Genomic DNA, 27033 nt, shown 5'->3' with positions numbered 1-27033 from the left:
CATGGCCACTCCGTGAATGGAATCAAATGTCACGTTATTGAACAGATACGGAAACCAGTAAGGGGTGGGGACATTCAGATGATGCTGAACAGGGCAGACTATCCCTGGATTTTTTTTAATGTGATGGCATTAAGAAAAGTCTTCACAAATCAAATGTCACGTTATTGAACAGATACGGAAACCAGTAAGGGGTGGGGACATTCAGATGATGCTGAACAGGGCAGACTATCCCTGGATTTTTTTTAAATGTGATGGCATTAAGAAAAGTCTTCTAATCCCTTAACCCTTGTTGCTATAATATTATTGAGTGGCCCCAGATTCTGGGGAATGGGGCTGCCCCTATTTGTTGTAATCAGGACAGTGAATACCAACACCAGGAAGTGACATTCAAAATGACAATCTAAATTGCCTGGGGAGTTGGATAGTTCTGTCTACTAGAATAGTTGTAATATTTTGTGTCTGCTTAAACGCTTCCAAATGCATTTTTGCCCATGCAAGACAATCTGCTGTCTCGTTTCAATTCTTTTTTTCCACCGATCAGCTGTAATATTTTGGATAATCTAAAATACATAAGTTGACACTTAATGTATTTTTCGTTTTTACTATGTTATTTAGTCAACATTTGTTATAATAACAGACCTAGCATTGCAGATCTAATCTTACAAGGCCTGAAACATAAATATATGGAGTTAACTCGGTACAAGAAATATTGCACATTTTGTTCTTTTCAGTTATTTCATATGGCACTTCCTCGGGTTTACACCATTTGCCTGATTTGCATGCCGTATGTAAATTGGCAATATTTGTGAACAATGCGGAGTATGTTATTCTTTTGAGACTAGGAACTCTAGGCATTTTTCCTGAGTCCTTAAAATTGGTTTAGACTATTTCAGCTTCGGGTGAAGGTAAGTAATATCAATCATCATTGTCTTCACCTGAAGTTATTTCCCTGCTATGTTTTGCTTTAGAATTTGGTTAATGCCTACAATTGTGTAGATTTTTTATGGGTAACCCTAATTTTTATAGGTATCCTTCGTTAATATGGATCTAACAGTACCCTAGGCCAAATTGAGCCACTTCTCGGTACAGAAGATTGTGACAGATTCAATGATGATTTTGAGTGACACAGAATTGTGTAATGAAACTTGCCCCTTGCAGCATTCTCAAAATAATGTGCGACTGTGTTTTATTGCTTAGGGAACACCTGAAAGACTCATCTTGCATTTGATTGAAGAGCATTCTATTGTGGACCCAACGTACATTGAAGATTTCCTGTTGACTTACAGAACATTTCTTTCAAGCCCATTGGAAGTTGGAGAAAAACTTCTAGAATGGTTTGATGTTGACAGCCTCAGGGACAAGGTTAGTTTGCACTGTTTTTTGTCTCTAATGATATGGTCTTTATATAAAACATTTTGTTATGAACTTCTAATGCTGTTCCTATCTTCCTAATTTCCACTGTAAATGAAAGTTGGGATAATAACAGTTCAATAGAGGACATCTTTGTTAGCTGGCTGGAAATGTTATATTAGCCCCAGGCCTCCGCTGGAAACCTAAGAACTGCCTCCAAACTTGCCTCTGCACTAGCAAAAATGCTGCAATTACACACTACTGGTAAATTGTGTGCTGCACGTGCCAAATGATGACAATGTCAATCAGGAGTCTAGAAGTAAACCTAGCTGCACAATCAAGCACATGTTTGAAGTCCAAATTCAGTGATCCTAGAGTATGTCAGAAGGTTTACTTCAAAGTGAGATCGTGTCATTTTAGAGAATGTTTCAGAGATAAATCGGGACAAACTCTACCCTGTATTTCTCAAAAGTGCACTCAAACTGTGTGAACATCCAATTGCAGTGTCAAATTGGGAGAGTTACAAAGGCAAAGAACAGCAGATGCAAGACTGTTGAATCTAGCTTAAGGTTGTTTCCAGGAAGGATTAGCAATCCAGTTAGTAAGGGCTGCTAGCCTGTCTGTTGGGCAAGGGTGATACATGTATGTGTGAGTTACTTCATAGCTAAGACAAGCCCAATGATTGTTTTCTGCTGCTTACTAAAGCAGCAGGAACCCCTGCCCTTTTTTCAACCCTACTATCTGGTGTCATTCTGTAGCTGCATGACTATTGTGGCAGGAGGTTAAGAGCACCATCAGTAGGAATCAGGCTTTCCTCCACTCCTGTGCAAACTGGAACATTTAAACTAGGACAGTTGTTGGTACTGGTCAGTGAATTCCCTGTTAAAGCATCATGACTAGGGATCCCACATTGTTAATCACTTAGTTACTTGTGCACTTGTTTACATTGGGAAACGGGTATTCCTGGTATTATTGGTATCTTTGCTCTTGCAACAGTACTTGATTGAATTTATATAAAAAAAGTATGAGCTGAAAGGATGCTGATATGTACTGCCATAGCTGTCGCTGGGAATCCTTAGTCTATCTAGTCCTCTTGTCAAAGCTGGAAAGTTGATTAACATTAGAGTTTTTTGAAGGTTTGTCATCTGCTAAAAGTTAATACTCATAAGTTGTCTTTGAATACACCACGTTTTAATAATGTAACAACTACCACAGAACCATAACTGTTTCAAACATGAACATAACAACAAAAGTTGTTTTGACACTCATTAAGCAATATTGAGGCAGACTTCCACTGTTCTCAACTACTATGAAAGAGCCAACCCACATGCACCATTACAGCATGAAACAATCGCCATAAAATACTGCACAACTGCTGTTAGAAGTAACTCGCTCAATATCATACTGAAACAAGCTTCTGTGATTTGGAAAGCCTATAAATGCAAATGCATAGAAAAGTAGTCTCTCTGACTGTCAAGCATGAGCAGATTTACCAGTATATACGTGTATAACCATGTAACGTGTTAACATGTACGTCACCGCAGAAACACATTTGGAGCCTCTCAACCCCACATACCTCCACTCCACCTTTGCTTGAAATCACTCACAATTCAACATATTCCTGTATAACCAAATATTCAAGCATTCAAATAAAACCAGAGAACCCCATTGTGTTTCAAAATAGTAACCAATAGAAATATATTCTGTACTTTTTAAAAATACTGTCACAAATGTGGATCCAATAAAACTAATTTGCGAGTAAGATTTCACATATGTATTGTAAAGTTATCACTTTTTTGTATACTTTACAATAACGTCAGCGTAAGTTTGTGTGAGCAGAAAAAAACAAGTCCTCATTCTGTGGGTCTTGAGTGCGCAAAATGCTTGATGAAGGGTCCCAGTGGCGATTAGAAAGAGAAATTAAATCAGCCCTGCTGCCCTCCCACTTATTTCAGTGATTTTTGTTTTTGCAATAATACTTGGAAGCACAAACTCCAAAATATGTCTAGGAAATGTAGTAGTACGAAATGTAAAGAGCATGCCTGGCGGGATAGCAGCACCTATCCCGACATTGTCAGAAAATAAAGATTCTTCCGTCAGAGATGGATGCGTTTATAATTCATGTTCGTGAAAGTCTGCCTAATGCTGCCACTCCGAAGCCGTCTATTTATCTATCGCGCGGCAGTTTTCCGCTCTACGCAGGAGCGCTGCTTGAAAGGCTGACCTCACAGTTTTCTATGGCAGAGAAAACTGCATAAAACTGAAGTCTCCCTGCTCCTTTCCCTTTGAGCATAGGACATTTTGTGTAAGCACTTTTGAGCGGTCCGCTGGGCATTAAATGTGACAGACTTGCTGAGGTGCGTAATTTTTGCAAAGTAAACACGTGGCCAGAAATTGGCAAGTTCTGCGCCAGTATGAAACATGAGTGCCTCTCTATTAGCCTGAACTGCTTACATTCGACGTTGTATTTTCTTTTCATTAGTAAGTTGTGCGGTCAAGAATGTTTACCCACCTGCCAAAGGCAGACGCTGGGGATATTTCCTGCACTTCACACACTTGATTTCACCACCACCCAGCGTCCCTTATTCTGGCTGAAGGTTGGACGCCCTTCAGTAACAGGCAGTGTTTTTTTTGTACCGGTGGTTTCAGATGTTGAGCAACATTACTCATTTTTAGGCACTGGGAGTAATTGTTCAGATGTTGTCCCGAAAGAAAATGTCAAAGGGTTGACTGAAAAAAGACGAGAGGTGAAGGGAGGTGGAATCAAGGCTATATGGCCTTGAAATTCAACATCTCTGGCATAATAGGAACGCCGCGGGGGTAAGAAACGGTGTGCCCCTGCATTTATGTATGGATTTGCTTATCTATCTATTTATTTATATGCATAAACCACAACATCAAGTCAACACGCCATAGTAAGACTGTACTCACAGATTTGTCTAATTGCTTGCCACGGTGACTGAGCTCTATATATGTACGATGGTTGAGGCCTGTGTTGCTGCATTATGTTGAATTTGTTTGTTTTTGCCCCGCTGAGTAAGGGTTAGTACAGAAACAGTGCTGTATGCGGCGAATAATTTAAATGAATGCGCACAATATTAATTATAACCGTGAATGTTATAAATGTGACTTGCACACTTTATAATTCACGCACCTCATTTTAAAAAACATTGAAGTTGAACTGCGTCTAATTTTTTTTAAAGAAAATTTTGCCCAATTTAAACAAGGTGTGTCATGTTTCAGTAAAGTGTTTTTTCCCTGCAGGTTACACGGGTAGTACTGCTCTGGGTGAACAACCATTTTAATGATTTTGAAGGTGATGTCACCATGACACGATTCCTAGAAGCATTTGAAAAAAATCTGGAAAATGCGGTAAGTCAACTAAAAATGTTTTTTCCTAAATTTCCTTATTTGGTCCTCCCTCCAACATAAGTTGGCGATGCAAGTGAGCAGAGCGGTTGTATGACAGTCCTGCATGGCTAAACCACGCACAAATGCGTCTTAATCACGCATTCCTTTACCACGCAATTTCATTGTAAAGGCATGAGTGGTAAGTGGTTATGCGTGGCTAAGGTCGCCACTACTCCGACCCCCCACCCTAAGTCCTAAAATTCAAACCCCCGCCCTGAGTCCTAAAACCTTCTGTGCCCTTAAGATCATCCCTTCCCCTGCTCTGAGGCCTAAAACCAAGCCCCTTAACATATATTACCCCGACACATGCGCTGTCCCAAAAGTACCCCAACCCCTTCCACTACCCTGGGACCTAAACCTGTACCCCCAATTAAAAAAAATTACCCTGATCTCCCCCCTCTCAGCCCTAAAACTGCCCCCAATCCTAAATCCCCCCTCCATCCTCAGCTGTCCGCGTCCAGAGCTTTCTGACGCTTCCCCACCCATCCTGAACACTAGATCACCCATATGTAGCCTGATTTCAATGCATTGATGTTTCCTTTCCCATCGCACGTGCCTTTCGTCATTGCACGTTTTGACCCCCCCACCTCTTCTTGCTTGTTGTACTTCATATGCCTTTGTCCTTTTCTCTCACCCACGGTCTCCTCCTTCCGGTTCTCCCTCCTGATGCCTGTGTGTGGGGTGAAATAGGAAAGAAGCGCAGGTATTTGGTCTGCCACGTTAAGGGCAGTTTCACCCAGATTTTTTGGAGTGTGAATCAATACCTCATGCTACTGCCTCATAATCCTCCAGATCTGCAGCCTTCAGTATTAGTTTTTACATGCCCATTCTTGATTGATGGTTAGATGTGCGCTTTACATAATGTAGTTTTTTTAAAGTGGTTCCTTTGTACACGCTTACAGTGTGGTTCGTGCACTGTCACATTTCCTTTATTTTTGTAACGTTGAATCATATAACTAGATCATATATTCGTAAAGTTAACATGCTTCAGACACCGAGAATTCGTTACTGTGCCTTTGTTTTTTTCAGAATATCTGTGCTTTCAGTTGTTTCTAGCCCGCCAGTATTGATAGTAACTCTCCAGTCACTTGTGTTGATGATGCTAGTGCCCGTAATTGTTGCCGTGTCCCTTCCCACAGAAGATGAAGGGCCACCTCAGGCTGCTGAACATTGCCTGCGCAGCCAAGGCCAAGTGGCGGCAGATCACCCTGCTGAAGCCGTCGCGGGAGTCCCCCCTCAGTTTCAGCTTCCTGGGCGGAAGTGACCGGGGCTTCGGCATCTTTGTGGAGAGCGTGGAAGCTGGCAGCCGGGCCGCAGAGGCTGGTTTCAAGCGCGGCGACCAGGTAAAAAGCACCTTATGAAAACCTCTAGCAGGCAGTAACATTTCAATGTAGTACAGCCGCATAGGGCTCATCTGAAAGCGACCCGGCCCTTCCCGCCCCTAGAAGGCACACTACAGGGCTTGCAAAGTCGAGTATTAATAGCTTCACGTTGGATATGTCCCCTGTGTTGATTAGCGGCAAACTAACGACAAAGACTGTAGGTCTTATCTGTTTATTATGATGATAAAAAAATCAATAGGTGTGACTTTTATTGTGAAAAGCAGAAGTTAATGATAGTCATTTCAGGGTCGATGGTTGATAGCCGTTGTCTAAGCCTGTATGCTAGTTTTTCGTTACATTTCCGTTTAGTATGCAAGCTTTTCGGTGATGGTAACCCCCCTCTCTATATAAAGCACGCTGGACGTAGAAGATTCTTTTTCATTGTTAGTTTTGTTTTATTCCGTGTAACTAAGTTTAATCACTGTTGTATCCAATCCCTTCGTGACTTTGCATAATGAGCATGCATGGTTAAATCAGTGTGCTGTGCCTTTAGGATGTCCATTTTGGGATTACAGATCTCACCTCTTTTCTTAACAGATAATGGAAGTCAATGGTCAGAACTTTGAAAACATTACTTATGCAAAAGCTCTTGAAATCCTAAAGAACAACACACATCTTTCGATCACTGTGAAGACAAATATTTTTGGTAAGTCTTTCAAACCCGCTCTATTTGTTAAACTGTATAAGAGCATAAAGGGATAAGCCATTAATAAGAAAAAAGATGATAGTAATAGAACGTGTGAAAGCAAGGTTCAAATAAATCAAGTAACTAGTGTTGCTTATGTAGATCATAAGTAAGAAAGACAGATGAGCACTTGCTGCTAACACATGTGCGCAGGCTGTAGGAACAAGTTTGAATTCCCACAGCCATAAGCCTATGTTTTTATGTTTTTTAAATTATAAACCCATTTCGGTAGGTTGCAGGTGCATGGACCCCAGCACGTATCTGCATTGCATGTATGTATGTATGTATAGGCATTTATATAGCGCACTACTTACCCGTAGGGTCCCAAGGCGCTTTGACCGCTGCGAAACCCTTCCTGGCTTCCCTGAGAGATGGTCCCTTAATGGGTATCTCCAGGGTGAGACCAGGCATCCCCGGCGGTCTGGTGGGGCCGTTAGTGAAGATGAGGCAAGCTAATGCCCAGAGTTGCCGAGTGTGATCGCTGATCAGAGTGGGCACCGAGGCGAGAGAATTATCGAGTCCGCTGACCCTGGTCCAGAAACCTGCCGCGCCGGGAATCGAACCCTGGTCCCGGGCCGTCCTCTGCTCTCGGGTCTGCCGCCTCTAACCAGTGAGCCAGACTACTTACTGCAGGGGCCCATAAACCACATGAGAGATTTCTTGCATCTGAAGGGGCATGCTAGCTTATTGCTAACCAGCGGCATCATTACTGTCTCTAGGTAACTCTGTCAGGGCTATGGAGAAAAGCATATACTTTTTACAAACAATAGTAATGCAGATTTTTCTCCCCTGACCATGACGGTAAAGTCCTGGTTTTATTGAGGAGGCATGTATTACGGTTCCGTTCGTTCTAATTTGTGCTGGAGTCAGGGGGAAAATGACTAAAATAAGCCATAAATGGGGGGGGTCAAGGAGTGGCTGAGTAAAGGGGGTGGAGTCACGAGAGGAGGAACTTGCAAAGCAGTCTCACAGTCGACTTATATATTTAATTAAAAAAAAATTGGCAACATAACTCTGATCTAGCTTAATTAGTCACAAAGAGACTGCATTTTAGAGTATCTTACAGGGTTGCACAGGTTTTTGTGTGCCCAGCAATTTTGAGGGGAGATTATAATAGCAGTAAGATAACTCCGGTGATCACTGCAGTTCTGGGAGAGTTGTGTGTTTTGTCCACTTAGAGTTTTGACTCCTAAAGTAGCATAGAGGATTAATGTGCCTATGCAGAGTACATTGTATTTAATGCATATCACAGATTTGTATTTGATGTTGATTGGTAAGTGGGCTACTCCTTTTGGCACTGGTCATTTTGTTATTTCCAGTTCATAAGTTGCAATTGTTCTAATATAGCATAGTGTTCCATTTACTGGCATCAAGGAGCTGCATTCATTATTATTATTATTTGGAATCTTATATAGCGCGTGGTTACCCTCGGGCATCCCAGCGCTCGTTCATAACTCAGAGGAATGGGGCTGAGAAAAGACAGCATTAAGCGGGGAATAGGTGGGTCTTAAGCAGCTTTCGGAACCGAATAGTACCAGTTTCTGTCCGTAAATTCATGGGCAACGCATTCCATAACTTGGCCGCATTCACCGAGAATCTTCTACCGCCTGTCCGGGCTCTTTTTACTCTGCCCACTTGTACCAAGGATTTGTGGTCAGAGCGTAGGGCTCTAGTAGCCTTATAGGGGAGCACCATATTATCCAAGATGGGAGGACCTTTCCCTCTCAGTATTTTATGAGCCGTACAGAGAGATTTAAATTTTATCCTCTCCCGTACTGGGAGCCAATGCAGTGCTCTTAATGCTGGTTTTGCTGACTGTCTCCTTGGAATATTCAACAGCAGCCTTGCTGCTGCATTCTGCACTTGTTGAAGTTTATTGAGCGTTGCCTCCGGAGCGCCCAAGAAAAGCGAATTGCTGTAGTCCAACCTCGAGACAATCAGCCCCTGGATAAGAAGTTTCCTGGAGGTCGGAGGGAGAAAAGGTAGAATCTTACGGGCTGATCGGAGCAAAGCAAAGCAGACTCCGGCAGTTTTCTTTGCATGGGTCTTGAAAGACAGATCTTGTTCAAGCCACACACCCAAACTTTTGATCTCTTTTTTGGGGCTTGGAGAATCGCCAAGGCAACTCGGCCAGCTGCCTGGCGGCAAAGAAGGCCCCGCATGTCCCAACAACATCAGCTCTGTTTTAGAGCCGTTCAATTTTTTTTTTTTTCACAACCAAGTTTATTGAGCAAAAGAATGACAAGCATGAGGCACCTTCCCACACCAAGGTCACCACATCAAGATCAATGTATGGATCACATACACAAGAAATACTAAGCAAGTATCAATGAAGCTCAGCTTTAAAATCCCAACTACCCATCCCAACCCCAACTACACCCCCACCCGTACCCACTATCCCCCCCCCCCCTTTCCACACATGTACAGAGGCAACACAGAGATGGTTCATATAAGAGAAGCAGGCATGAAGCAACCTGGGATGTGCCTTTAGGGCCAGAGACAGCGCTGCGATCAAATGTCCTCCTCCGGTTCCGCTGGGGGTTCCAAGGATAGGCCACGATAGTCAGCCCACCGCTTCCAGATCTTGAAGTGCTTGCGCGGGCAGCCCCGCGCCTCAAAAATTGGTTTCTCAAGACCCATAAAATAGTCCAGTCCCGCCTTCCATGCCGACAGGGGGGGGGCCCTCACAGATTTCCAGGCCCGAGCCAAGTCGCGCTTAGCCACCACCAGGCCCAGAAGCAATAGGTGACGTTTATAGATGTTGCCCCCAACCCCGTCCATGACGTGCAGCAGGCCCAGCCGGTGGGTACGGGGAAGATCCCAGCCCAGGACCTCAGCCAGGCAATTCCATACACCCCTCCAGAAGCCAGCCAGGCGACCACATGACCATACTGTGTGCAACAAGGTGCCAGGCACTTCCCCACATCGCAGACACTCCGATGACTCAATCAAACCAGCCCTCCACAGTCGTTCACGTGTGTAATAGGCACGATGTAGATACTTGAATTGTATGAGACGGAGCCGAACCGCGATAGCGGTGCCACGGGGAGACTCCAGGGCCTCTCTCCAGTCGTCCTCGTCCAGGGTGCCCACGTCCACTTCCCAGGCTTCCCGGAGGGAGCTGAGAGTAGACGAGCAGTGAATAACCAGAGTCTGGTAGATCCTGGAAACCTTCTTGTCTCCCAGGTCGCCCATAAAGACTTTCGCCTCAATTGGGCTAAACTCCGGAAGGGAGTCAAGGCCGGCAATGCTTGGGGCGAGGGCATGTCGCAGCTGTAGGTAACGGAAAAACTGGGACTGAGGCATTTGGAATTCCACTTGGAGGTCTGCAAAGGACTTGAGGGTTGCGCCGGACACGACGTGACCCAGTTGAGTAATCCCAATAGTCTCCCAACCCTCGAACCCAGCCAGAGTCGCCAGCTCTGGAAGCAGACCGTTGTGCCACAGCGGCGTTTCCGCCGTCAACTTGCCCCACCAGCCCATGCGGCGCAAGGACTGCCGCCACACTGCAAAGACCACCCTTGTCACCGATGGCAACCCACGGCGTATACGCGCCGAGTATAGAACTGTGTGGAGCGTATGGTCACCCATAAGATGCCTTTCCAGGGCATATGCCGGATCACTCCTATCCCCATACCACCAATCGTTAAGAACAAGCAGATGCGATGCTTGGTAGTAGGAGAGGAGATCAGACGTGGCCAAGCCACCACAGTAGGTGGATAGAAAACATGTCTTGAGGGCCACCCTGGCTGCTCCGCCCTCCCACAGGAAGCGGCCCAGCACAGAGTTCACCTGGCGAAACCACTCCATGCCGATAGGGTGCGGGAAATTTTGGAGTTGGTACAGCAGTCTCGGCAGCGCCACCATCTTAAAGATGGCCGACCTCCCAAAGATCGTAAGCGGCATCCTGGACCACGTTTTGACATCCGTCTGGACCCGTTCCCACACCGGTAGGACACTACGCGTCCAGGCCACGGCCCGCGAAGTCGAGAGGAAAACACCCAAGTATCTCAGGCCGTCCGTCGCCACTCGTAGATCAGCAGCCCAATCGTCGGCCACCGCTCCGCCATGCAGAACCCACAGGGTCGACTTAGATAGGTTAAGGGTAAGCCCGGAGACTTCGCCAAACCCCCGCATGATCTCCAGGATTCGAGGGCCAGAGCGCCGCAGATCCGTAAGGAACAGGAGGACATCGTCCGCGTAGAGTGCAATTCTATCTGTAAGAGTATCGTTCCAGACAAAGCCACGCAGCTGGGCATCGAGCCGCACCCGCGCCGCGAGGGGCTCCATGGCCAGGGCAAATAGGTATGGGGACAACGGGCAACCCTGGCGCGTACCGCGGCCGATTGGGAAGCGTCCTGAGACCGCGCCTGCCACCCGGACCGACGCCGTGACATTGGTATACAGGAGGCGGATATAAGACAGAAAGACCGGCCCGAGGTTTAGGCGGGCCAATAAGGTGAAGAGATACGCCCAGCTCACCGAATCAAAGGCCCGGTCCATGTCCGCAAGGAGAAGTGCGGCCTGTTCATCCCTAGCACTCATGGCGTCGATCGCTGCCTGCGCCCGCCGGATATTGTGTCGGGTGGCTCTGTGCGGCATGAACCCGGTCTGGTCGGGGTGGACCAGGTCGGCTATAAGGGGCAGAAGGCGGTTCGCCAGGGCTTTCGCCAAGATCTTGGCCTCGATGTTGAGGAGGGAGATAGGCCTGTATGAATCATGACGGTCAGGCGCCCTACCAGGCTTCAAAAAGACCACAATCTCAGCATGGCGCCAGTCAGGTGGCAGCTCGCCCCTAGACCGCGCTGCCTCTAGCGCATTACGAAAGTGGGGTCCCAGCTGGACGTGGAATTTTTTATAAAATTCTGCAGGGTAGCCACTAGGGCCGGGCGCCTTCCCAGTGTTCAGTTGGCCAAGGGCCTCCCCTAGCTCCTCGGACGTAAGTGGGACCTCTAGGGCCGTTCTAGTCTCCTCCGGGACTGCCTGCGGGAGTAAAGCATCCAAGTACGGGGCAATCCCGCTCTCCCTCAGCGGATCGCGAGGGGCATATTGTGCCTCGTAGTAGCGGGCAAAGCTGGCCGCCAATTGGTCCGGGTCGGTCATGACTGAGCCATCCCCCGCCGTGAGACCGGGTAGCTCCAGGGGCTGGAAGGTCGCCTGGCAAAGTCTATGCAACATGGTGCAGGACTTATCGCCCCACTGATATACCCTACTGCGCGTGGCGAGCCACGCCTGCCGGGCCTCCTCATGGAGGACCGAGGAGTAAGTCTGCTGGGCCTGCAGGAGCTGGCGCACCACGCCCTCCTCACCTCCAAGTCGACCACGCTGCTCCAACTCCTCCACGCGGGCCGCGGCAGCCACAATGGCCTCCCGGTGCTTCCGCCGAGCGGCCGCACACCAAGTTATGTCAATGCCCCGGATCGTGGGCTTCAGCGCCTCCCACACTACAACAGCGTCGGCTCCCCCCACCAAGTTCTCGCGCCAAAAGTGGTCGATCGCCTCCCGTAGGTGCGCCACATAGTCCGGCCGCTGCAACTGCCAGGCGGACATACGCCAGCGAAAAGGTTGCCGTTTAACGGGGAGGGTCAGAGTGGCCAGGACAGGGGAATGATCCGAAAGGCCCCTGGGGAGTATCGAGGCGTCCCTAACACGGCTCAGGCAGGCCCCGGGTACAAACAAGTAATCAAGCCTCGAGAATGACCCATGCACCGCCGATACATACGTGAAGGCCTGTACTGCGGGATGAAAATGCCGCCACACATCGACCCAGCCCATACTGCGCGCCGTTGCACTCAACCGGGTGGGGGCAGCCGCGGGGGGGGGGTTAGGTACCACACACGCTCGCCGCTGGCGGTCCAAGCCCACATCCATGACTTCATTCCAATCACCCCCCACCACAGTCAGGACCTCGGGGATTTCGTCCCACAACGCAAACAGCCGTTCAGACAGTGCCCATTGCAGGGGGGGAGGGGCATAGACACTACCAAAAACCACCGGCTCGGAACCCAGTAGGCCTTTAACAAAAACAAATCTGCCCTGGGGGTCAATCCATTGCTTCTCGTGGACATAGGCCACCCTACGATGAATCAGTATGGCCACCCCCCTCGAGCCCCTCGTAAAGCCAGCATGATAGACCTGGTGGTAGCCGAACCTCTGGAGGCTAAGGGCTTTGGATCCCAGCATGTGTGTTTCCTGAAGCAAAAGAACATCCACCATCTCCCTTTTCCCCCACCGCAGCACAGCCCCCCGCTTAATCTTATCCAGGACACCCCGCACATTCCACGTTACCACCCGCAGGGTCTTCGAAGGAGTCACACTCGCAGCACTAGCCATTATCGACACACAGTTCAAGATCTGGCCCACCCTCCCACCCAGGTGCTACCCGCAAAACGACAAAAAGCACAGCCCCCGACACGTGTGGACCCAGCCCCCCAGCCCGCAAACACAACTCCCCCGTTCCAGCCCAGAGCCCCCCCAACAACAAGTGCAACACCAAAACACCCCCCCGTACCCCACTCCCCCCACCCCAATACCTCAGAAAACAGTGAAGTACCTGTCGCGGCATGGAGAGACCCGAGCCCAAAACAGAGGACTCAGGGCCCGCCATACCAATGGATCCCCAAAACCCCACCAAGGCGCACACACACCACCCCCCCAACAACACTCACATCCGTGAGGGTCTGAGGCCCGTATAAGGTACCCTCCGAGCCACACAGTGTCCCCATGTCTATAGCTGGAGTCTCCACATGGGAGCCGGCTGGCACATCAAGGACAAAGTAAAACAGTCTCACCAGCCAAGGCAGAGCAAGTCCATATGCCGCCGACAGAATATATGGAGGCCCAACAGTGTTCAGCTGCCCGCATCGGAGTGTTCAGAGTCCCTGGTGCCACCTGATTGCGACGCACAGGCGGAAGCCGATCTTTTCTTGGAGCGAGACCTCCGATGTCGGCCCTTCCTGGGCTGGCGTTGTGTCCGCTCCGGCGACGAACCTGGAGACCTGCCCGGGTCCAGTCCCGGTTGGGCGTGGGGACGTAGTCGCACCGCCTCATCCGTCCAGCGAAACACCTCCTCCGGCGAGTCAAAGAAGTGGGTACGAGACTGGTATACGACCCGCAAGCGAGCTGGATACAGGAGCGAATACTGGAGTTTGAGGCCCCGGAGCTTGGCCTTAGCGTCCATGAAGGAGTGCCGCTGTTGTTGCACCATTTTTGTGTAGTCCGGGAAAATCATAATGGTATGATTCTCAAAGGTGAGGGAGCCCTTATTCCTCGCCTCCCGCAGGATAACATCCCGGTCATGATAGTTCAGCAGGCGGGCTATAACCGGCCGCGGGCGCTCACCCTCCGGCGGCCGCTGGGTCAGGGCCCTGTGGGCCCTCTCGATCACGAAACACCTAGATAACGCCCCTTCAGGGAGCCAGCTCTCCAGCCACCCGGTCAGGAACCTCTCCATGCTGTCCTTCTCGCACCGCTCCGGAAAACCAATGAAGCGGAGGTTGTTGCGCCGCGCGCGCCCTTCTGCATCCTCCACTCGGGCCGCCAGTGTCTTCTGGACGCTTTCCACCTCCGCAAGGCGCTTCTTTAGGCCACTAATGTCCGCCTCAGTCTCCGTGACACGGGTTTCGACCCCAGCAATCCGCTCCACTGCATTGCGAAGGTCCTGGCGTAGGAGCGTGACATCCGCCCCGACCGCGCCAATCTTGGCATCGAGCATGTCCCGAGACTGGGTTATGGCCGCTAGGATAGCCGCGTTGTCTGGCCCGGGGCCGCCGCTGCCACCGGTCGCCCCAGCGCCACCACTCGGCCCTGTGAATTTATCTATGGGTCCATGTTTGGGCGGGCCACCTCCTCTGTCCCTGGTCATGGCAAGCGGGCACTGTCGCAAAACTGGAACGGGGCTGCCCAGATGAGGCCCCGGGGAGGGACGCTGCGATCGGATGTCGCGAAAATCGAGGCCCCGGCGTCACCCCAGCAGGACAGGCCACACCCACACTCGTCCCCACGGGCAGCCGTCCAGGATATGTCAGGAGGAATCAGCGGGTCCGCGGTCCATGGGTCGCCGTATCCAGTGGGCCTAGCCAGGGGAGGCGGATCAGGGGGGCCAGCCGACCACCAGTCCAGCCCCGGTCGCCCCCGCCACCAGACTGTCGCAGGGCCCGGCCACGCCGCCACCACTCGCCGGTCGTGCAGGGGAAGAACCGATGGGTAGGAGTCGCTGGTTCCGCCTCAAACTCCAGGCGATCGCCGGCGGAGAGATAAGCCCAGGACGGCGTGGCGGATGCCACCCGCACCCGCCAGGTCACAGCTGCCACCAGGCGTCGCGAAACTCGAGGACCCCGGTTCCGGCCGGCCACCAGGCCGCACTCTGCCGCCGGCTCCCCTCGATCACAGGAAGGGAGGAATCACAGGATCTATACACCAATGCAGACTTGAAGCTTCACCGGATCGAGTACAGGTACTGGGCACCAACAGTGGGCTCGGGGGTCAGGATAAATGATCGGATTCAGTCCGGGCCGGCGGGAGCTCTACAAGGCTGCGACCGCCATCTTCGCCCGCCAAGCCACGCAGAGAGCCGTTCAATTTTAATGCTGAGTTGCCCATCCAAGTATACACCTTGGACAAGCAGGAGTGCAAGAGGTCCGGATGGTCCCCCAATTGGGAGAGGGCCACCACCAACTGGGTATCATCAGCTTAGCTGATTATTTTGATACCCAGTGGTGCCACCACATCCTCCAATGGTGCCATATAGACATTAAACAATGTGGGGCTCAGGGAGGAGCCCTGAGGCACACCACATTGAAGGGGGATGGGGGCAGATTGTGCACTGCCTTCCCAGACTTAGTAGGTTCGTTGGTGAAGAAACGACGCGAGCCACTTTGAGGCCATTCCAGTCAGGCCCACCTCTGACATTCGTTGGAGCAACACCTGATGGTTTACGGTGTCAAAAGCCGCACTAAGGTCCAGGAGGATCACTGCCACCGATCCTCCTGAATCCAAAATGCTCCTGCAAACTGCAAGTCATGGGTTTAGATCCTTATTGGTTTTTTTCTGAATCTGTTATTCTAAGATTGCAAATAAGGGTTCATTTGGGATGTAATAAAGTCTTTTTAGTACAAACAACCCTAATCACTATGTTAAGTTTTATATCCTGACTTTGAGTATCTCTGGACCATTCAGTTTTAAGATATTTCTACCAGTATGACAATATGTGTCCAAGCTAGGAGCCAATCGCCATATTCACCATGAAATAGTGGGGAAAAAGTCCAGTAAGCCTGCCATGCCACCAAACAAGGGGATTTTTCTACAACATCCACCCAACCAGCTTTCAACGCTCCGTGTACATTTATCTCGCCACACAGTAGGAGCCCACCTCCTCATCTAATAAAAGGCATCTCTCCCGAGGTCAAAGAAAATAAGAAGCATAATCAACGCCGTACCTAAAATAAAGGTCAATGAATCATTAGAAAGCAAATTACTAAACAACCGCCAAGTCTCCTGAGCTCATCCCCCTGCTCCTGCAAGGATCCCAGATACTAAGAATCTAAACTCCAGTAACCTTCGACAAACCATTTACAAAGCTTTATTAGATCTGAAGAATATTGGTGCCTCAAAGAAAACGCACACTCAAAATTCAAAAATATGCAAGAGGCTTACTACATAACTTAAAGCAACACCAATGTCTCTATCAAACAGACATCTTAAGCCTTGCAAACTCCCTAGCTACCTATCGGACGAGGAAACGCAAGCACTACTGCAATCCCACGAGCCGTCTCCGACCACAACTAACCCATGTAACAAGAACAAGGTAAATGTAATCAGCACCGTCCCTACAACCCCTTCAGAGAAGTCAGGCATAGTGACAGAAAATTAAATATGAATAACGCAAAGCAAATAACGCTAACCACCTTGAATCAAGACCCCATCCAAGATTCTCAGAATCCGATCACAGGGCTACTAATCAACTGCTGCACACCAGTGAAACATTCGTCAGACATCGCTGGCCTTATCCTGAGGTAGGAGATAGACGTTGCGATCCTAACGGAAACATGGCTCACTAAATCTTCCTCGCCATGTTTGGATCTGCTGAGGCCCCTAACTATTTAATTGTGAAGCATTGTGTGCGCAATCCTCTTCCCCCCCCTCTCAGGCACCGTCCGTAGTCTTCAAAAAATGTGTCCTGTAAAAGAAACTGTGGTGTTACTGTATTTTTCTTACCACCTCAACTCCCGAAATCTGGTGTCCACACTGTATTTGGGTTGACTCACAAAATCTGGCATATGGGCTTTGAGGTAACTGATTCTATATTACCTTTTGCGGCTGTCTCATTGACACCTCATTCTGCGTCTGTGGATTCAAATTTTTATTTTGGACATTATTATTCTGTATTAATTTGCACTCGTTTCTCCAATGCCCCAATCTTCCGCACCCATGACAAGTAAACTTTTTCTTTGCCTCTTCCTTACTCATTTTTCCTCTGGGATTACCCCCACTTCATTCACCTTGGCCTTCCTCTCTATTCTGATTATTTGCTTGCTGACTTAACTAAAGCTCTTTTTGTTCTGCCATTTTTACTTGAGCCCACATTACTTTTTCTTCTCAATTCTTTCGCTTATTATCAATTTCATCCTCACAGTATTTTGCATACTTGAGAATTTCGTTTACAGGCTTCGCTTGCCAACACAGTTTAGTTCTTTAATCATTTGGGAGATTTCAGGTTTTATTCCAGACATAAAACAATAAATAAAATGTGTCATTTCCTTATTATCAATGTTTTCGAATCCACTGTACTGTTTAAATACCTGCAAGAGGAAAGCTTGAAACATTGACAGAAAATATTTGAACCAGTTGTTGTTGAATGGTTGCACAGATTGATGCTGTGGTGGCGCTGAGTGATGTTGTTTTGGCGACAAGTGATTCTGTGGCGTTCAGTGATGCTGTGCAATAGATAGAGGGAGGGCGATAGAGGGAGGGCGATAGAGGGAGGGCGATAGAGGGAGGGCGATAGAGGGAGGGCGATAGAGGGAAGGCGATAGAGGGAGAGCGATAGAGGGAGAGCGATAGAGGGAGGGAGGGTGATAGTGATGGAAGGCGGTAGAGTGATGGAGGGCGGTAGAGTGATGGAGGGCGGTAGAGTGATGGAGGGCGGTAGAGTGATGGAGGGCGGTAGAGTGATGGAGGGCGGTAGAGTGATGGAGGGCGATAGTGTGATGGAGGGCGATAGTGTGATGGAGGGCGATAGTGTGATGGAGGGCGATAGTGTGATGGAGGGCGATAGTGTGATGGAGGGCGATAGTGTGATGGAGGGCGATAGTGTGATGGAGGGCGATAGTGTGAGGGAGGGCGATAGAGTGAGGGTGGTATAGTGAGGGCGGTAGAGTGAGGGTGGTAGAGTGGTAGAGTGAAGGCTGCATAGTGGTAGAGTGAGGGCTGCATAGTGGTAGAGTGAGGGCTGCATAGTGGTAGAGTGAGGGCTGCATAGTGGTAGAGTGAGGGCTGCATAGTGGTAGAGTGAGGGCTGCATAGTGGTAGAGTGAGGGCTGCATAGTGGTAGAGTGAGGGCTGCATAGTGGTAGAGTGAGGGCTGCATAGTGGTAGAGTGAGGGCTGCATAGTGGTAGAGTGAGGACAGTAGAGTGAAGGCGTGAGGGCGGTAGAGTGAGAGTGACAGTAGAGTGGTAGAGTGAGGGCAGTAGAGTGAGGGCGATAGAGTGGTAAAGTGAGGGCGGTAGAGTGGTAAAGTGAGGGCGGTAGAGTGGTAGAGTTAGTGCGGTAGTTTGAGGGCGGTAGAGTGGTAGAGTTAGTGAGGAAGAGTGAGGGCGGTAGAGTTGTAGAGTGTGGGCGGTAGAGTGTGGGCGGTAGAGTGTGGGCGGTAGAGTGTGGGCGGTAGAGTCCGGCCAAGGAAAAGTAACAAAGGAAGCTAAGCATGCATGCAGAGAGGCGAGTGAGAGACTAGCGCTGCCAGCTCCGTAAGCATTCGAAAGAAAAGTGTGTGGCAGAAGTACAGGCTACCTGACTCTTCGCACGCACCCATTCAGATGTTGGCCTCTCAGCAGAGTCTGCCAACTAGTCAAACAAGTGCTGAGTTGCAGATTAATGTAGGTATTAACTCTGCCTCAACCAGAAGACAGCCGAGCTGATACCTGCCGCTCTCTAAACGGTCACAAAGTACCGCAACGTTGCAAGGATTCAGAGTTTGAGTTTCAAAGCTATATATAGCCTCCTGTGTGCTGTCATGCACCTTATTTAAGGCAAAAGAGTCCGCTCAAACAAGCAAGGGTTTATTTATTTATTTATTTATTTATGGGTTTCTATAGCGCTGGAATCGACTCCAACCGGAGTATCTCTGCGCTGTGATACCAAATAGAGTTTAAATAAATATGCAGATGAGGGACATGGTCTAGATTTTGTCAGTGAACAGCAGAGTTTTCAGTTGCTTCCTGAATTTTAAATGGTCTGTGCAGAGCCTAAGGGCCAGAGGCAGTTTGTTCCACAGTGTGGGCCCTGCAACAGATAAAGCTTTCCCTCCGTGTCTGTTTTTTTTTGCACGAGGTACTGCCAGCAGAAAATTCTCACTAGATCTCAACGATCTGGAGGGAGTGTAGGGGATAAATTTCTGCTCCAGGTATGTAGGGCCATTTCCGTTTAAGCATTTATGGATAATGCAACATATCTTAAACTTGGCTCTTTGTCGAATACTCAACCAGTGTAGTTTCTGTAATAGAGGTTTTGGTGCTGTTCTGGGGGGAGCATTTAGGACAAGGCGAGCTGCCGTATTCTGGACCACCTGGAGCCTATCCAGAACTCCTTCATTAGCAGAAAGGAGCAGTCCGTTACAGTAGTCAATACGACTCAATATAAGGGCTTGCACCAGAGTTTTTCTGAAGGAATCCGGTAGCAGGGGAAATATTCTGCGCATCATGCTGATGGTGTGGAAGCATGAGCCAGCTACCATGTTACTGTGCTGTTTGAGGGAAAGGTCGTGATCAAGGCGTATCCCCAGATTTTTGACAATCTGTTTGGGCTCCGGAACAGTACCAAGATCAGATGGCCACCAGTCAGGGGTCCACAGTAATTTGGCATCTCCAAACAGCATTACTTCCGTCTTGTTGACATTGCACTGTAGGAAGTTGGTGGACATCCACTGTGCGACGGCTTTCATGCCAGCGGAGAAGGAGTTTCTTATTTCCGTGGTGAGATTTTGAAAGGGAAAGAGGAGCTGCGTGTCATCCGCATATGACACGGGGATGAAACCAAATTTGCGCATCACTCTTGCCAGGGGTGCCACGTAGATGTTAAAGAGTGTTGGGCTCAGACAGGAGCCCTGTGGCACCCCTTTCGTAATCTCTACCTCAGTTGATCGGTATTCACCCATGGTGACAGTCTGGGTGCGATCCGTAAGAAAACTCCTTAGCCAAGCAAGGGCCTTGTTCTTAACCCCTACGTTCGACAACCGGTCAATGAGGATGTTATGTGACACGGTGTCGAACGCGGCTGAAAGGTCTAATAACACCAAAATTACCGAGTAGCCTTTGTCCTGAAACATATGCAGATCGTCAGTAACAGACAGGAGGGTGGACTCTGTACTGTGTTTTGCTCAACAAACCATTTCTAACAGACATTGGCCTTTTCTGAAAAAGCTTGTAGGTCACTATGATCCATTGCCAACAGGGAATTAGACTTCAGTAGCAAACCACATGCATTTGTAAGAACTACCCACAAACAATATCACTTTTCTGTCCAGCTCTGTGAACCAGCGGGAGCCTAATAGCAGCTCTAAAACGTACTCCAGTGCATGACGCTGGCAGTTTATCAGGACAAATATCCACATTGATATTGCTGTTCATCAAAAGTAAACACAACAGTGTCGGCTAGGCAGGAGCTTTTGTTGGTTCACGTACCTATAGTTTTAAAAGAAAAGGTACAATAGGGAAAAGAGGTGCCGTTTCCACGTTATGTGCACCAATGATCCAGTAACTTCACCTTAGCTTAAAGATTGGCAGGGGAAACTCCAGTTGGTCTAGCACAAATGGAAGTTGCCTGACATGCTGCTACACACGCAGGCTGGCTGACACATAACAGTGATCTGCACATAATGTGGGGGTAGACGGACAGAAACTGGCATGCTGGGAGGCAGGAGGAGAAACAGTCTGGCATGCAAAGGTAACATATACCAAGAGTCTAATATAGAAGTTTGGTATCGCAAGCAGAAGAAGATGCCATTCAGAGTGAGAGGTGATGGTACATATGAAAGGCGCTTGCAAGCAGCGGACAGAGAAGTGCAAGTAGGACAGTTAGCATGCACAGGAAGTGGGGGGCGCAGAATGGAATTTAAAAAACAAGGAGAGAGTTGGACTGGGAGGAATGGTGACGAGACGCACGGGGAGCAGCAGGCCGTGCAGTGAATAATTAGGGGAGGAGAAATGCCGGCCTAAGGCAGAGCGCACGTTGGGAGAAGCTTGTGGGAGGGAGGCTGGGCTGCCTTTGATGTGGTGATGCCAGGCAGGCGGCTGGTGGCATTTAAATTAGAAATTTCGTAACAAAAAATCAAGAAGGAACACAACTTCCCTTAATGTCCAGGTGAAATTAACATGCTAGATCTAAAAACAAATAGAAGTGTGATGTGTACTTTAAAATGGCCAGCATTGTCATATATAAAGCAAATTTATGTTCTTTCAAATTCTATACAAAGGAGGATTTTGTATCTGTATTTGTTCACATTCTATATAGAATTACGGTATGCTTTTAAATGTGCATTCTAGGAAAAGGAGTCTTAAAGAAGAAAAGCAATTTTCCTAACGCCACGTAACATCTGCAAGGGACAGTGAGGATTTTAGTTCAGCTGCTAAATTGCCCTAGACAGGAAAGATGCATTTATATAAAATAAACTATTTTTAGAAGCACTAACTAGATAAGTCCCGTGTCATCGATTAAAATGTCACAGCAACAGCACTGCAAGAGTAGAACTAAAGCTGGATGTGAAAGCACACAAAAGAAGCCGTACCACTGCACTCATTTACTAAAGTGACCGTGCTTCCTGCTAAAGGCGGCAACTAAATGAAGGCCATCCGTACTGCTCTTGCAAGATTCCAGCAAGGAGTTGACACCCAGAGAATGTACCAATTAAAGCTTCCCACTCTGACCGTCTTAATTGACATGGGAGTCCTGAAACAAGGGCATTTTCACCATGCTCGTAACCAGAATATTCCTGCTGGCACACCACGATAAAGTATCTTTTTTTTTTTTTTTATTAAAAATCAAATCAAATGTATTAAAACATACGTCTGCAGGAGGACGAATTGAGATGCTGCCATTTAAAATCTTCCCAAACACATTGCAGCCACTGTCTATATGCATCACCATGAGAGGAAAAAACAAGCGGCTAACGTTTTAATGAAGCTCGCGTCGCTGGTTGAAAAGCGGCTGCGAGTCAAATGGTGGCCGTGAAACAAAAAGTTGATGCAGCAGGGGGCGGAGCGATAGTGTTTCCACCAACAAAGAGGCAATGTGCATGTAAAGAATACGAACGTGTTCAGCTGCTAAATCGCCCTAGACAGGAAATATGCATTTATATAAAATAAACTATTTTTAGAAGCACTAACTAGATAAGTCCCATGTCATCGATGAAAATGTCACAGCAACAGCACTGCAAGAGTAGAACTAAAGCTAGATGTGAAAGCCGTACCACTGCACTCATTTACTAAAGTGACCGTTCTTCCTGCTAAAAGCGGCAACTAAATAAGGCACAAGTTCTGTTAATGGTGATCAGGCTCACATAATAAAGACAAGCCCGAAGTTGTGTTTAAAGTAAAAAAAAAACGAGACACGGCCTTCCGGCCGTGAAAGTGAAAGTAGGCCGGCCGGCCATGAATAATTAGGGGAGGAGAAATGCTTTGAAGAGCTGCTGGAGGCACCAAGCTGGGGTACAGATGGCTGGCGATTTGATGCTGTGCACGCGCATTTTAACTCGCTGTGCTTCTGCATCAAATCGCCACTTTGGTTAAACTCTGGATAAGCCCCTATATCTCTCGCCAGCTCGAATGCGCAAGAGCATCGGCAGGCGAGACCTAAAAAGGGCACGTCTTAAAAAGGTTGTTCTTTTTTTTCTGGCCCTTTTGGGACCAGTATGTGGTGGTGGTGGGTGTGTGATGAGTGAAGGCCTGTAGATTAGGAAGAGACACAGTAAATCATGCCAAGTTAAAAGGAAGAGGTGGATTATAAAGTTCCAATCTTTAACTAGTTCTTTAAAGCAGGCGAGGAAGTAAGTGCCATTATCTGAAGACGCAAGAGGTTCAGGTTCCTTAGTCAAGACCCCTGCTCACTCCTTAGATTGTTGCAATTTACATTTTCCGGTGGGGGAGGATTCAGGATAAATGTTTCAGACCCTATTTTGTTTGTTTAAAACGTACATGAAGTGTCCATGCCACACACACGTTTCCTTGATTGAGTCTGGAGCAGATGCACTTCGGAGGCACTACATTGCATATTTCAGCTTCACTCTAGTAACCTGGTTGATGTATGGATCTTAAGATTGTGACAATGGTATCCAAAAGAAGCTTTTTGTAGTTCACCTCAGACAAAAAACGAGCACTGACAAAAACAAATGTCGCTTTTGTATAGTGAAACATGTATGTTGTATCTTACTGCAATGGATAAATGGCATTTTCATGAGCAACGACTTCCTCCTCTCCGCCGAGATAGCACAATTAGCGTTGCCCAACAAGCAGATGGCCCGTTGGGTCCATCCGGCCAACACGTCGGGGTCTACAGGGGAAGAGGACTCCTTGGCCGCCAAGGCCATCTCCAAAATTTTTGCCAAAGGGCCGATGGCATCCAGCATCTTGTCCTGACACCCCTTCCAAGCCCTGTCTAAGCCTCTTTTAGGATCCTCGTGAACTTTTTTAAAAAGGTTAGAAGGCTGGGGTCTATCTCTGGCGTTTCCGCCACTCGATTCGGGATGTCGGGTCTAGGGCATTCCGACCGCAAACGATTCCTTACTTCTCTGGGGAACCCCTTGCGTAAATTCTCATGAATATAGGCCGTCACTGCCGTAGGCGGCACCCAGTCTTGCGACCTGGGGTGCATTATTTCTGACGGGTCAAAGGTAAGGGGGGGTGAGCCTGCGCAAGGCTATTGGCCTGCGCTGATTTAGCCTTCTTCGGAGGATTGCGATCTTCTGAAGTATCCGTATCCGTATCCGTGTTGGTACCAGTGTCTGTGTCTGTGTCAGTATCATGGACCCTACGCTTAGCTGTGGCTTTGCCCCCTGCGTATGAACGGTCCGCCATGTCCGGCAAGGTAGCTAAGGCCTGAGTATGAGGCCAAGTGGCAGAGTCACCTGAAGGTTGACCCGAGGCCGAAGCCTCAGCTTTCTTTTTCTGTGGTTTGATGAAGCCATGTCTCTTGGCGAAACCTTCTAGTTGTCGTCTTATGGGACGAAGGGCTGAAGCAAGGGCTTGTTGCACCGTCTGTGGGACCGTAGTCTCCATAGCCCTATTGACGGAGGACTGGACAGAAGCGTCCAAGGCACTAACCAGGTTGTCCTCCAAGGCAGCCGTCTGCCTGGTCTCAAAGGTCTCCTCCTCATTATATTCCTCATTATACTGATCTTCTGCCATCTTGAGATAATGGGGAATGATCTCACTAGAGGCTCCTGACACCGCAGGTTCAGTCACAAGGAGGGTCAAGGGGGGGGTCAGCCCTCACAGCACACTCAATCACTACCACCTTCAACCCCCTCAGCAAAGCTGTAGTCACTAGGGGTCAGGGACCCAGGCCACCACCATTCCCTGAGCGTGTGCACACTCAAAACGGGCCTTTTCTGTATTTTACAGCCTCACCAGGCGATATTAGAGGCAGAGGGACACCTTCCTAACTACTCCGATTGAAAAACGCAACTGAAACTACGTTCGAGGGTCGCGCTGCGACGTGCAGCCCAAACACAACTGAATTCTACCAATAAGGAGCCCAAATTCAGCGCGTTTTGGTGCCCACCGCGGCCGAGAGCCACCGGCCTGTACTCGCGTCAGCAGCTACTAGGGATGCTCGCTGCGCATGCGCTACACGCGCGCTCGTCGAGGGGAATACACCGGGATAAAACCCACGGGCTCAATGAAAACAAAGGTGTCCGTCTGCCTCCGGTCAGCGACCAAAGCTACCCTCGCGCCGCGAGGCGCGCTCTCAGCCACAATGAGGAAAAAACCATGGAAACGGCGGGCGCCGAAGCCCCCCGCCAATGCACCGCTACTCCCAACAATAAGCAGGTAACACCTTAAGGCATACAATCTCTGGTAAAACAGTGATCAATACAGTAATAATTCATATACAGTGCCCAATACAGTACTCATTCATATATAGCATAAATGAACATCAGAGGGAGTAAACAAAGGTGCACTTAGCTCTGGGAAGGAGCAAGCAGTATGTTGCCACCGGCAGAGAGAGATAAGGTTCATGTGGTCTTTGGGGAGGAGTTGGGAGTATGGAAGGACTCATTCTTTAAATTCTTTCAAAAGGTTAAATGCATCTCAAAGCAGTAACAAATAAACAACCTTCTAGTGTAAGAAATGGGGTTTCTGCTCTGTTTCAAGCTATGGATACTGTCATGTCCATGGAAAACTGAGGAGTGGGAGGGTGTCAAATGGTGGGAGATCTTTATCCCAGAGAAACCTTTATCACCTTTCAAGAAGTTCAGGACACTTTTGGGGTTGGACAAGCCCTATTCTTACACTATGGGAAGCTAGAGAGCGTCGCGAGGGAGGTATGGAGTGATTTCCCTGTGGCACCACGACCCTTGAAGGCATAAGTGGATCGGGGGAGGGGTGCTATTTAATCACACTTTTTTCCAGGGTCCTCGAGGGGGGGGGGTGTACAAATGGCCGTCCATAGCACTGGGGGCCTGGGTAAGAGAACTGGGAGAGTCCATTTCAGACGCCGATTGGGCTTGGGTATCTGTCTTGGTCCAAGCGTAACAACGGTTTCAAGCTGCTGCATTTTCACTTTCTGCACCGCTTCTGTGTGATACCTTATAAACTGAATAAAATGGACCCTTCTAGGGGAGCTAAGTGTACGCACTGCAGAGAGATGGGTGCTTCTTTTCTCCATTTGGCTTGGGAATGTGCCAGTCCTACTGGAGGCAAGTGTTGTCAGGTATTCAGGAAGCCCCTGGGATGGTGATTCTGCTAACACCGCTAGCTTGCTTATTGAGTGTGCTGGTTAGACCCTGGGGATGATAGATTCCTTATAAACTGGCACAGCTGGCCTTCCTCCTGGAGAAGCATTGTGTGGCCGGGCACTAAAGTTCCGCTAGTAGCTCAGTGACTGAGGGACCTGTTGGAATGGGGGGTGTAGGAGTAACAACATAAGAGAAAGTCATGCACGGACTAAAGGGTGGGGGAGGAAGTATGGCTCTGGGCCTAATTACTTGGGAAATTCAATGAGGATGAGACTTGAGCGTTGACAATAACTCTGAACTGAGGAATAAATATGTTGATTGATATTACCTTTGCTTAGTTTATGGCTACCAAGCGAGAAATTACTGTATTCCTTCTTGAATGTGTTTGCTCGGTGACTTGGTTTATTCCACATTTAGCTCTATTGTACATAATGCTTTACAGTTGTGGCACCTACGGTGACGTGATTCCATGTATGTAACCATCTTTGCTTTGTATTCGCTGGGATAATGTGTGTGAAGCTGTACTTTTGCACTGTATGCGTCTTTGGGTTTATGTGTTTATTTTTCAGAAACTAATAAAACCTAGTTAAAAAAAAAAGAAGAAATTAGGTTTTTGGTATGCACACTGTCCAAGCAGGACTCGCCAATCTAGTCAGGGTAAGCTAGATACACATCAAAAGATAACCTGTGCTCACCCTCTTGTAGTATGGGGCAGGGCAGTCGAGTTGATCTAAAGAGGCAATGTGTAAAGTATTTGTGCAACACATGCACACACACACACACACTCAGTAAAACAATGAAAACACCACAAAAATGATCCACACCAGGTTGAACTGAAAAGGAACATGGAGCAAACATCGAAGGCTCGATGCATCGGTTCTGATCGACTCAGGCAATGAAGGCTTCGATAAACCCCTTTACGATGGAGGCGGTGTCATTGAGCCACACTGTCCGTCATCGAGCTGGCCATCAGTCAAGGCGATGTTGACGATAGGTTCCTATGTTGGTGTAGAAGGGCAATGCGTCGGTTCCGATCGC

The 27033-nt window shown here is 48.5% G+C and overlaps 1 protein-coding gene across 7 annotated transcripts in view; it reads left to right on the top strand.

The window, feature by feature from the left end:
• RAPGEF6 (Rap guanine nucleotide exchange factor 6) overlaps nucleotides 1-27033 on the top strand; it is a 985108-nt gene that overhangs the window by 837736 nt on the left and 120339 nt on the right. For all 7 annotated transcript variants that reach the window (XM_086931538.1, XM_086931540.1, XM_086931537.1 and 4 more), the window contains 4 exons: nucleotides 1198-1362; nucleotides 4615-4722; nucleotides 5901-6104; nucleotides 6681-6789. In XM_086931538.1, the coding sequence (XP_086787664.1) occupies nucleotides 1198-1362; nucleotides 4615-4722; nucleotides 5901-6104; nucleotides 6681-6789 (586 nt within the window). The remainder of the gene's footprint in view (nucleotides 1-1197; nucleotides 1363-4614; nucleotides 4723-5900; nucleotides 6105-6680; nucleotides 6790-27033) is intronic.

Source organism: Lissotriton vulgaris, chromosome 7 (genome assembly GCF_964263255.1).
Source record: "Lissotriton vulgaris chromosome 7, aLisVul1.2, whole genome shotgun sequence".
NCBI classification, from domain to species: Eukaryota; Metazoa; Chordata; class Amphibia; order Caudata; family Salamandridae; genus Lissotriton; species Lissotriton vulgaris.
This window is presented reverse-complemented; position numbering and strand designations above follow the sequence as displayed.